This window comes from Micromys minutus (genome assembly GCF_963924665.1).
Source record: "Micromys minutus genome assembly, chromosome: 1".
Taxonomy (NCBI): Eukaryota; Metazoa; Chordata; class Mammalia; order Rodentia; family Muridae; genus Micromys; species Micromys minutus.
The window spans coordinates 230,376,641-230,388,855 of record NC_137969.1 but is presented as its reverse complement, the minus strand read 5'-3'; the positions used below and the strand labels follow the sequence as shown (position 1 = coordinate 230,388,855).

Here is a 12,215-nt window from a genome sequence, read left to right as displayed (position 1 = left end):
TACTTCCACGAACAGGAAACATTCGTGGCACCCCTACCCCATGCCTGCTAAGTGCCTGGCACTTCGAAATGACTTGTTCTGATCACCACAGCAACTTAAAGAGAGGCAGATCTTATGTGTGGAAAGCAAGAGAGGATACCGTTTCTGCGAAAAATCTCTGAATCTGGGTGTGGTGGTACGTGCCTTTAGTTTAGCTCTCAGAAGGCAGAGCGGGTGGGCTTCCTGCGACTACATAGCAGGCTAACTAGGAAGACTCTGTCTCAAAGCAAACAAATAAAAACAAACACACGCAGCCTTACAAAAGTCCACAGGTCTTGTTCCCATGGCTCTTCCAAAGGCATGTGCATTTCCAGTTAGTTACTTCTTGGGGAGATGAGGAAAGAAACTGGAAAGTTCCTGTGTCATCAATAAACAGGCAGCGCCACGGCTGTGGCTGTTCGGTTGTGCACTGGTCATATAGGAAAATGTCTTTATTTCAACCAGTTGCCTCTGGCATCAGTACAGAATGGGGTACACAGAAGGGACACCCCAACAGCCAATAGTAAGTTGGCCTTGCACCTGCTGAAGCTAACGTGACAGCTCTCTCTAGTGAACAGCTACAAAGGCAGGCAGGCATGCTCAGGCCATCCATGAACTCGCAGTGACAATGACACACTGATTCCAAATGTTCTTTGGAAGAAAATAATAAACATTTAAAAATTAAAAAAATCATTTCTCCCAATCATTCTTAAATTCAACAAAAACTAATTGTCATTATTCGTTATCAAAAAAAAAAAAAAAAAAAAAAAAATGAAGCAAACAAACCAAATCTCTGAATCCAACAAGGGAACTGCAGCTATACAATTTCTCACTGACCGAATGAAAATCAGATTTGAACCTGAACTGTGCAGCTACCCTTGCTGGCATTTCCAGAGGGGACTGGTTTGTTTGCTAACTCGCTTTTTAATCAACTCACAATCCAAAGCCTCGGTTTTATTTTCTTTGAGAGGGGCGTGGATAAGCAGCTGAGTAATAGTGATACTAAGTTGTTGAAAAGAATGCAGATATCGGGGTCCCTGACATATTAGAGGAGACAGTGCGGTGCCTTATGTTCCAAAGTGCACGCACAAGCACAGACAAAAGCAAATGAAGGAGAACACAACTGTGGCACTGTTGCACACAGGAGTGACGTAGAGGCTCTTGGAGAGGTCCACACCCTGCGAGCTGGGACAAGAGCCTGGCAGAAATGGAATGGCTAGTAAGGCAACTGACCGGGACTAGGGAGGTGACTTTGCTCACTTCATGCCACTCTTGTAGATGCTCCATGTCAAAGAACCGCCCCCTTGTCCTTCAAAAGCCCCCAACTTGGAAACATCTGAGAATGTAGCCAGAAGAACCACCCGACGGCAAGAGGACAGGTGGAGCCGCACAAAGGCTGCTGATGTAGAGGGGCCGCCGAACCGGCATCCTTAAAGACAGACATCTCTCTTCTTCGTTTCTCTGCAGTTGGGCACAGGTGCTTAACCCCAACCAGCTTCTCTGCCACCTGCCTGCTCATAGCCAGACACTGGGCTGGTTTTGCTCCTGGATGAATTCAAATATGCAACTCTGAGGCCTTTGTGTATTTTATGCTCTCACAAATGTATTTATGCTCTGAGCAAAATGTGGCCACCCTTATCCAGACACCGTGGGAACACAGATCATGTGGATTTACTTGGCACTCTGGGGGGAAGGAAAAGGTGAAAGCTGCTATTACCATTCTTATAATCATCACAACCACCACCTTCTTGCTATTATTTCTGTGAAAAGCAGTGTTCTTTTCTGACAGTGCTTGTTAGCTTGACTGTTTAGGTAGACAGCGGCATCAACAGACCCAGGAGATGGCTGACAAAGAGTCGGCCTGAAGGGAGGCGGCTAAATATTGTTTCATGCATGCTGAAGGTCTGGTTTATTACTAATGAAGTTCTCTGCAGATGGATCGGAAAAGCAGAAAGGAGAGGACATACCAAGCTAGCTTACTCTGCTTCACCAGGATCCCAAATGAGGGCACCCAGGACCGGGCGGTGAGACTGAGGAAGATTTGAAAACTGACTCTAAAGAGTTTTTCCTTCTCCTGTTACCTCCATTCATACTTTCACCACTGGTTTCCCAGGTAACAGACACAGCCAGCTTGAATGAAATCTGAATACTGGATCTTTCTTCACTGTTCTTGCTGGTTTTGCCAAAGCAGATGAGCAGGTGGGCGTCGGTAAATAAAGAGATTGATGGATGAATCAAAAATGGAACGGCCGATGATACTCCGTATCAGACTTTACCGGCTCCACCCCAGGGCAGGTGAAACGCTGGATAGCGGAATAGGACGGGCTGTACCAGGTTGGGAGGGAAATGGCGAGGGTTGTTGAGTGAAGACAGAAAATGAGGATGAGTTGTCACCTAGGGCATCCCTTCACCCCACCTCTCCCCAGAATGTGTTCTTAGGACTGTAGGCCCTTGTTCTCCATCCTTCCAGACCCAAGAGCACAGGGAAAGCTGGTGATGTTCAAAACCACCTTTCCAGGTCTTTCTTCCCCTCCCTCATTCTTTCTTCTATTAACATAGATCATATTCTTTCTTGTTTAATGTGGATCTACTATAGCCCAGGCTAGCCTCCAACTCTATATGCAGTTGAGGATGACTTTGAACCTCTGATTTTTCTGTCATCACAAGTGTTGGGATTGCAGGCATGTACTGGCGTGCCCAGCTTCAGGTATCTACACAGTTGGTAAAAAAAAAAAAATCTCAAACCAGTAACCCAAAGTGAATTAGCAAAAGAATTGATAATTTTAAAAACTAATACATAAACTCCAGTTAACTAGGCAACTGAAAATTAAAGAGCCATGAGTGAAGAATACTTTATATTTCAGATCTGACACTCTGGGATGGTAGTGCCCGGTGTGATTTCGGTGTGTCACCTTCACTCAGTTTTAAAGGCCAAGTTTTAGTAAAAGGCCGGTCATTGGCTGCCAGCTTCCTGTCTCTGTGATTGTCCAGAGAGGACCACACTAGACCGTTAAACAAAAAAATTGATTTTGTTTAAAGCCAGTTGACAAAAACAAAAGCCTGTCAGTGTTTCTGCAATTCCTCTTTGACCCTGGAATAAGATGATATTGAAGAATAAAATAACATATTCTAGAAACCCATTCCCAGAAATGGCTCCATCCCCGTAATGCTGAATGTCAGCCGAGGATAGAAAAGACTCCTCTCTGAACAAAGCTGAATACAGACAGTGTGGAATAGACAACTTGGAGGGTCTTAGGGAACGAAAAAGGAACATTTTATTTTATTTTTTTAAGATAAAATTCTATACGGGTTTTAAAACAGCAAAATAAAGTGTGGTTATATGCTCTCACAGACATAAATTCACCTTTAGCAAACTTTAGATTTTTGTAATTTTAATTTTCACTGAGATAATTCTAATTTTAAGATGTTCAGCTGACATCTCCCCCATCAGATGCCATATAGAAAGGACAGGCGAACTACAGTTATTTTTGGGTTTTTTTGTTTTGTTTTTGGTTTTGTTTTGTTTTTTAAGAAGCCATCTGACTCTTTAAACTCCAGGTTTTGGTGACGTAAGCTGTCTGGGCAGAGCAGAGGACACGGAAGCCCGCAGAAGGGCCAAGCACTCCAGCGTTCCTGGGATCTGTTAGAGAGGCAGGTCTGCCCTCACTCTCTCCTCTGAGCAAAGCTAGATCCCTCTGCCACAGGAACACCAGCCAGCGGGTCCCTCTGTGGTTCCTTCCATACTCTGGATCAACTTCAAGGTGAGAGTGTTTACTGGAATGTCGCCAGACCTGATCTCAGCTCAGGCAAGGGACAGGCAGGCAGTGTTGGTTTTTTAAATTTTTTTTGTACACTCTCACCCCTTTTAAAGGGGGCGGTGGGCAATGCCCATGGTGCATGCTTGTACACAGCGGCACACACTGCTCTCCAGAGCATAGCTTCCTGGGGCTGACTGTAGCTCATGGTGGAATCACAAAAGGGCTTGACACTTCTTTACCCCAGTACTTGTAAATTAAAATCTCCTTAAGGTCCTCTCTGATATTAATCCTGACCAAAGAAGGCAGGAAGGCAAAAATAGAGAGGTGCTCTTGGGGGGGTTTGGGGGGGGGAGACTAGGTTGCCACATGTGTCTGCACTTGTATGATGTTTGGTGTTTAGTTTTGGAAGATGAACCCGATGACCAGCTCTCTACAAATCTCTGAGCAGAACAGCCAGAAGCTGGGCTGCCTTGCGGAGCACACACTCACGAGCTCACGCTCAGGGGAAGCAATCACTTCCTGCAAGCTGATTGTGGTTCAGACTGATGAGATGGGTGAATACAAGCCACTGCCCCTGAGCCCCCAGTGCTTCGAGCAGAAGTCATCATGAGCTCTTTCCAGTGCTTTGCTTTCTCCAGTACTGTGACTCCCAGGATCACAGGACCAACCAGCAAGCAGCCAAAGACTCCCATCACACCATCCCAGTGTAGGAAAATGGGGGAAAGAAATGCCCCAGCAGAGAAGAATTGAGGGTCCCTAACCCAGTGTCCAAGGGAAGAACAATCTCCAAGTACCAACCTCTCCTACTCATTGCCTAGAGAGCTTTTCCAGAGAAAGGGGTCTGGTCTCAGCACAGTTCTGCTGTGGTCAGCGAAAGATCGGTGGGCCCCACTGGTGGCAAGGGGCAGGCTGGTCCTTCGAGGGTTAATCTGCCCGGCTAGCTATCACAGGGGTCACTGAGATGTGCAGAGAAGTTGAGTATCCTAGTCCCCCATGGCTGGTCTGCTAATTACATTTGCAATTATAAGCACCACAGCCTCCCTGCACAGGGACCAGACCACATTGGGCAATGGGGCAACCAGATGTAGCCCAGCCCCAGGCCCCTCTGGTTCCACCAGGAGAGACTAGGGCCAGCTGAAGCCTGTGGACCCTACCTCTAATGATCTTTTCTGCAAGCATTCTACAGGGATATGAGTGTGTTGGTCAGAGACAGAAAACTCAGCAGGCTTAAAGAAGGTTTGGTCAGGGGTCACAGATGTCTCTCTCTCTCTCTTTCTCTCTCTCACACACACACACACACACACACACACACACTTTTCCCCCTTCCCTTCAGAGCTCGAAGCAGCAGGAGTTTCAAGGGCACACAGCCGAATGTTCAGGATGCTTCCAAGCTGACTGACTAGTTTGGCTGCAGCCCATCCTCCTCAACCCTACCCTGTGGCTTCCAGAGAGCAATCTGCAGACCCGGTACTCACAGTCCACTTCTGCCCCAGGTACTCTTGGGGAATTACAGTGAAGGACAGATGCTAGAAGCTGAACAGTCCAGCCAAGCTGGAACATTGCAATAACACTGAGTGAAACTGAGTGAAGAGTCATCGGAATCCAAGATAGACATTCCCAAAGCCTGTCAGCAAAGCTGGTTAATCCTGGGCAGAGCTTCTATGTATATGGGAGGAGCATTTTGAGGGTCTCCTGCTGAGAGAGATGGGCAGACCTCTGGAAAGCTAGCAGATGAGGGAGGACATCAGAGTCAGGCTGTTCAATGTATGGGCCTGGCTTTATTTGAAAAGGTAGGTTATAGCTTAAAGAGCTACCATTCTTTCCTTTAAAATTTGAACTGTGGCTTAATCATCGGGAGACAACCAGTTCTTATAGCTAAATTCTAGGGAGCTAGGTCAATTAGCATCCTGCCTCTGGGCTGTGTGCTGCTGGCCAGAGGCTGTCCCTCTGCGGCCTGCCTGTTTCTGAGCCTTCCCCAGCTACCCTATCAGCTACTACCACAGCATGGAAATGACAGAGACCTCTGCTCCAGAGACGCATGACATCTTGCAGAAGACCAAGGAAGAAGAGAAACTTTTCAATGACTTTAGGCCCTCCTCAAAAGCCGTCTGACAAAACGTCCAGTTACAGGAATATGAAGCCCAAAGCACGGAGTTGTAAGAGCTCTGTTGAGGACAGGGCACTCTGAGGAGGCTGGGTGTGACAGCAAGTCACTGTCACAGATCCCACTCCCCCACACACACACATACTGCTGTCCCGAAAGTCTCCTCTGTCCCTTTTCTCAACTAAATGGGATATTTATTGATTAATCCAAATCAATAGAATGAAAAGGTTCCTGTTTGGGGGATCAAGATGTTTCTCTTGTGCATGCTTTTATAAAAGATCTTTTTTACACACACACACACACACATACACACACACACACACACACACACACTGTAATTATTGGCAGAAGAGAAGATTGTTTTTAAGATGATAATAAAATAATCCACCCCAAGAGGAAATTTCCAAGGATATTAGTGCTGTCACCGACCCGGAAGGGCCTCAGTACTGACCAGGGCCCTGTGACACTGACCTAATGTTTTTTCTATTTATTGCCTTGGGGTTGAATAACTCCGGCTGGCTATACCACCATCCTCTGTCACCTATGGACACCTCCAGAGGAGTGGCAGACACAGAAAGGTTTCTTTTCCAGAGCCCCTCCCCTGGAAAACCACAACTAATGCCTTCGCTCTGATTTATTTTTGAATGTACCATTAAAAATTAATTCCCCCCTTTGTTTTTCTCCAGGTCACTGATTTTGAATTACCATGTGGCATTTTTCCTACGTGTGAACCCACATATTTTACCTTTGGGACAGTTTGTTCTTTGTTTCCTTAACAACAGCAAGGTGGTCCTCCTCCTCAGAAGGTGGCAATTCCACCCCCCCACACATACCCACACCCACCCCCCCAGGACACACTCATTGGGTTCTGAGCCTCGGACTCCATCCAGTGCCTCATGGAGTCATTCATACACAGGCAAGTCGCATGAGAGGACGTTCAGCCTGCCTGTGGCAGGTCATACGTGTACATGAAATGCTGATTAGAAAGGGTGAGGGAGTCACCTCTAGGACGGACTGTGGGAAAATGATAATGGAGGGCAGTAGGGTAGAAAAGAAGATGCACACGTGTGTGTGTGTGTGTGTGTGTGTGTGTGTGTGTGTGTGTGCATGCTCATTTCTCACCTGGGGCAGTGCGGGAGACACAGAAAATGTGACAAATGCTCTCCGTGTTAGGACTGGACAAGAGAGCTGCACCCCCACCCCCAACTCACACTCCTGTGCCCTTGGGCTTTCTAAAGTCTGGGAATGTCAATGAATCCACTTGGGGATAAAAATAAAATGTATATACACAGCCCATGACTCCCCTTCACAGCACCCCACCACAGGTTCCCTGAGAAACACCAGCCTGTCATAAACGCATGTCCGTCACCGTCCCTCCAACAGACCAGACTGTGCAGCGCCCCCCCACTCCCCTCTACCCCACCCCCATTTTGTTACTTTGCTAGAAGCGGCTCCAGAGCTACCTGCCTCCTGCACATCCTGGCCTCTGTCCTCAGCGAGCTCCTGTTTATGCCCGGGTACCTCTGTACCACTGCAAATGCAAACAGACCATAGCCTCAGCAAACACCCGCAAATGAACTGCTGGTTATGGCTGGGACCTGCAGCTCGGAAGGTCCTGGGTTTAAAAACAGAACAAAACCCGACATACTTTTGACTCATGGATGGAGAAGCTATTGTTAGTGTTATTATTATTTTGAAGAAGAAAAAAAAAAAAAAAAGGAAAGAAGGAAGGAGCCAGAAAGGGGAGCGAATCTACACCACTGTCAGGCTTACTTTATAAATGATTTTCACTTTAGACCTTCCCCAGACCTCTAAGACCTTGGCTCCATCACCCTGTTTGTTGCCTCCTGGAGAGGCTCTCTTTTAATCCACAAATCTCTCCAAACTGAAATCAGGCCTTCTGGGGGTCTGGACGACACTAGCAATGCATACACATTTTCATATTGATCGATGAAGACTTGAGCTAGGGACAAACACAGAGATATTTCAGGCTCAAGGGAAAAAGTCACCTCCGGAGAAAGGGAGCCTAAATAATTTAAATATCCAATATTTGACGTACTTGGTAATTTTATGAGGCAATGTCCAACAAACATTACGGTCCACACCCCCAACCATATTCTTCCCCAGGGCTTCCCGAGGCTCTCCTACTCCCTTGGGGAGGAGCCTGAAAGCAAAGACCCCCTACTCTAACCCTGCAGCCCCAGGAGCAGCATAACCTTGAAAGAGAATTGAAAAGCCACTTTTCAAGCTGGTGGAAATCAGAATCCATTATAATTATGGACCGATTTCCTCTCCCTCAACACCTCCTTCTGAACCTCTGTTTAAATTCTGCAGGTATCTAAAAGGACTCCTAGCCAGGGAGAAAATCCGGAAACTACAAGGGAAAGTGTCACTGTTTCGGGGGTAAGAGTGGAAGGCAGACAGCCTCCTCACGCTGGTCCCGGCAAGTGGAAGTAGTCTCCAAGGCGGTGTGGAGGGTTCGAAACTTCACCTAACCAGAGGTGGTCCACAGTCTTTATCTCAGAGGTGTCTCCCAAGTTCTTTGGCGGGATGGTTCGAGGAAAGGATAAAAGATGTGGAAAGGGAAAGACCGTAGTAGGGAAGAAAACCTGATTCTGTAAGTTTCTTTCAGGGAAAAAAGAAAAGGAAAAGAAAAGGGGGCGTTGGGGTAGAGGAAAGAAAAACACAAAGTTACTTAGGAAAGCTGCCGGTGAGAAGCTAAGAGTTTCATTAGATTCTTTTTAATCTTAATTATTAAGCCCGAGGAAGACCATTTCTAGGACGGCACCACCGGTACAAACGGAAGTGGGATGGGATTCGGAGCGCCAGAAGGGAGACCCCGGCAGGTGCTTGAGCAGGTGGCACAGACACCTTGGAGAGCGCGGGTGGCCCGTGTTGGACGGCGACAGTCGAGACTCTGGGTCAGTTCTCCCCTTCCCACCCAATACGCCGAGAAAACTGTCCCAAGACCCCCGAAGCTACGGAGAGTCGTGTCCGGTCGCCGCAGCCTCAGCCTCAGACACCCTTGTCGCTCACTACGTTCTGGCGCTGCTCAGCCCGCGGCAAGGAAACAGCACCCGACACGCTGCCCCGAACGTCCAACCAGTCGACTTCACCTCCGCAGCACGGAGCGCAACACCCAGCTCCTGGCGGGACACCGGTCCCCAAGCAGGACGTGCAGAGCGCAGCGACCCGGGGCCCTGCCGCGCCCCAGGGGTTCCTGGGGACCGCACACCGAGTGCGTCCCGCTGGGACCCCCGAGCTCGCACGACGTTGGTCGCCTGCAGTTCCCCTCACCGGACCTGAATCAGCACACCTGATTTTTCTTTTTCTTTTTTCTTTTCTTTTTTTTTTTTTTTTTTTTTCTGCCTGTGGCTGAAATCATTTTGGGTACCCAGCATGGAAATCAAAGCGCCGGTGGGGAGGATTCCTAGGACCGGGACAGAACACCCTTGCGGTCAGGTTCCCGCACCTGTTCTGGGCTTCCGCCTGCCCGTCACGGAAATGGAGATATTTGTCACAGTGGAGCAAATTCAGAGTGAACGAGAAAGCGTCACTGTTGTCTAAAAGTAAGGGCTCATGAAAGAGGATGCGGGAAAAGTTAAGAGGAGGGTTTAAGAAACCCTGGCAAGTATGAGGTTTGCCCCCTTCTACGTCCGGAGTGCCCCTCCTAGGTCCTTGCCACTTCAGGAATGTATAGAAGAGGAACTGCGACATCCAGGAGAGAGACACTTGGATGGGCAGAAGGACAGACAGACAGACGGACAGGCGGACGGGAAACTAAGGCACCTACTGGTTGTGGTAGCCGAGGGGGTCCGGGATGCAGAGTTCGGACACGTCCATCAGTCCCGTTTTAGCATTCCCAGTTGGAGGAGAAAGGCGGCGGGGAAATCACGCGGAAGACGAGTGAAGGGCACAGGCGAGGTGCGAGTCCCGGCCGGGCACGGTGAGCCCGAGAAGGCGGAGTGGGAGGACGCGGCCGCGGCGGGGGAGCCGGAGGCAGAGAGCCGCGCGCAGCTCCGCGCTCCCACTCATCCGCGCGCTCAGCGAACGGGCAGAGGGGACGCGAAGCCGTGGAGAAGGCTGGGGCGCCCGACACTTGGAGCCCACTAACCCTACTGTAGCTTTAAGGCTGAGAGACTGATGTATGATTTGGCTCCTATTGGCTATCTCTCAGGGGCTGGACTTAAAGTGACAGAATCGAGCTGGGGTGGGGGAAGGGGGGCCAGCCCAAGAGACTTCAATGGAATAGGACACTCCCGCGGGCAAGCAAGGTCCCCACCTCCTGTGGAGTAGGAAGGCTGGATTTTAGAGTCCTAAAGCTTGCGGTCTTGCTTCTGCAGCTGAAAAGCAGAGAGGAAAGTCAAACTGCTTGGTGGGACTGTTGGTAGGGAGGGTACTAACATACGCACTGCCGCCCCCCCCCCCACCGGTACAGCTCTATGAACCGACAGGCTTGGCAAGCCCGTTCTGAATCTCTCGGTATGGGTTTGTTCTCCAAATTAAAAACGAGTCACATTCCGCACCATCACCACTATGGAGAAACAGCCAGTACCTTAGAAATTCGCTGGCTCTAACCTCACGTTTAGTGTGCAAAGGGTCAGGCCAGCAGGTGAGGGGTGCCACCAGCCAGAGGAGAGATTCCCGTCCCTGCTCCTATCACCTGGGCCAGTCTGCTCTAAACCTCTGGCATGTGGCTTGTGACCATAAAATGCCTCTAGCCTACAAGAGTCACGCTTTGCCCATTGTCAAATCTCAACAGTACACTGGGGGCCCAGGCTCCAGGCATAAATCCTCCTTTGCTTGGGAAAACACAATTGTACTTTGAAACCTCCAACTTACCTGTCACAGCTTCTCTGAGGCACTGGTTGACACTTTGAAATGCACACCTGAATTCCCAGCTTCCAACACACCTGCATCCCTGTCTGCTTCTCCCTCTGTGAACCAGAATATTATGGGCTGCCACTGTACCAAAATGAGCCATAAGTCAAATCTCAACTCTTCTTGTGGGGCTTTTCACCTTGGGGATGTGCCTGCCACAGGGATTATAATCAATTTGATTATGTGTGCTGGTGTGGATACAGAATTATTTAAAAGGGGGGAGGAAAAGCCCTCAGGAGAGAGTATTACCTTATTCGCTACAAAAGACAATGAGCAGTGTTGGGGGGGGGGGTTGACATAATTTTATCACCAAAATAATGTCTAAGCTGACTGTACCTGTAGGCAAAGCCGTGTGTTTGGGGAAGAAAGCTGGCAGGGCAGGCGCTAGAAACCCCGGGAGGGGTTAAAAACCGTGGAGGGAGTAGGCACTGGCTTCAAGGGCGATGTCTGACTTGGATAAATGCCCTAGTCAAGGCTGGGGAGGGCGGCTGATACTGTTCCCATGTGCTGAAGTGGAAGAGAGTGTGGGGTGGTCCTGAGGCATTATATTAAGAGATGGGCAGGAATGTTTGCTCTAGCAACAGACCCCCAGCAGGCCTGCATCGTTAAAACAAAATAGAACAAGCAAATAAACAAAATCCAATGGGTGTTTTATTAGAGACAAAGCAATGCAGTGGTTTCTACTGACTCCCATCTCTTTCGAAGGCCTCATTGACCGGCTTCTCTGAATTCTTTCTGTCCCCAAGCTCACACAGGGCTTGACAGTGCTCTGAAAGTTAATGACTTCTGTCCCAGTGAGGAATGAAGCCTGCTCTTTGGCCCATGTGGACATGGATCCATGGCAGGATGCTGTAGGTGTCTCTGGACCCCTCCACAGTCCAGTCACTCTAGCTGCCATATAGAAGATCCTTCTCTCCCTCCCAGACAGCACTCAAACCTTCTGCCAGTCACATTGTTTCAAGTTGCTTAACAGTTAGCAATCAGGACTTTGTTGATGTGAGAAGTCCCCCTCCTCCATAGATTGGAAGTTTCATGAGCGAAGTGATTGTGGTGTGTGTGTGGTGTGTGGTGTGGTGTGTGATGTGTGTGTGGTATGTGATGTGTGTGTGTGTTGTGTGATATGTGTATGTGGTGTGTGTATGGTGTGTGTGATGTGTGTTTGTGGTGAGTGTGTGGTGTGTGGTGTGGTGTGTGATGTGTGTGTGTGTGTGGTATGTGTGTGGTGTGGTGTGGTGTGGTGTGGTGTGTGTGTGTGTGTGTGTGTGTGTGTGTGTTGTTGTTGTTGTTCACTGGAGACTTCCAGCATCCTGTGTCCTGCAATACCTTTTGAAGAGCAGCTCATGGACAAAGGGGAGGGGGATCTTAAACAGCAAGATCCTTTAAGGGGAGGGGGATCCTTTTCCCAGCATACAGATGTGTATGATACTGCCTCGATGTGCCAGGCAGTGACAGCT

At 48.9% G+C, this 12,215-nt stretch overlaps 1 protein-coding gene across 1 annotated transcript in view; it reads right to left on the bottom strand.

The window, feature by feature from the left end:
- The window catches only part of ESRRB (estrogen related receptor beta), a 91,464-nt gene extending 81,505 nt beyond the window's left edge, over positions 1 to 9,959 (bottom strand). Inside the window, exon 1 of the mRNA XM_080908311.1 lies at positions 9,674 to 9,959. Within this exon, the coding sequence (XP_080764437.1) occupies positions 9,674 to 9,723 (50 nt within the window). The 5' untranslated portion in view covers positions 9,724 to 9,959. The remainder of the gene's footprint in view (positions 1 to 9,673) is intronic.
- Positions 9,960 to 12,215: the final 2,256 nt, after the last annotated feature.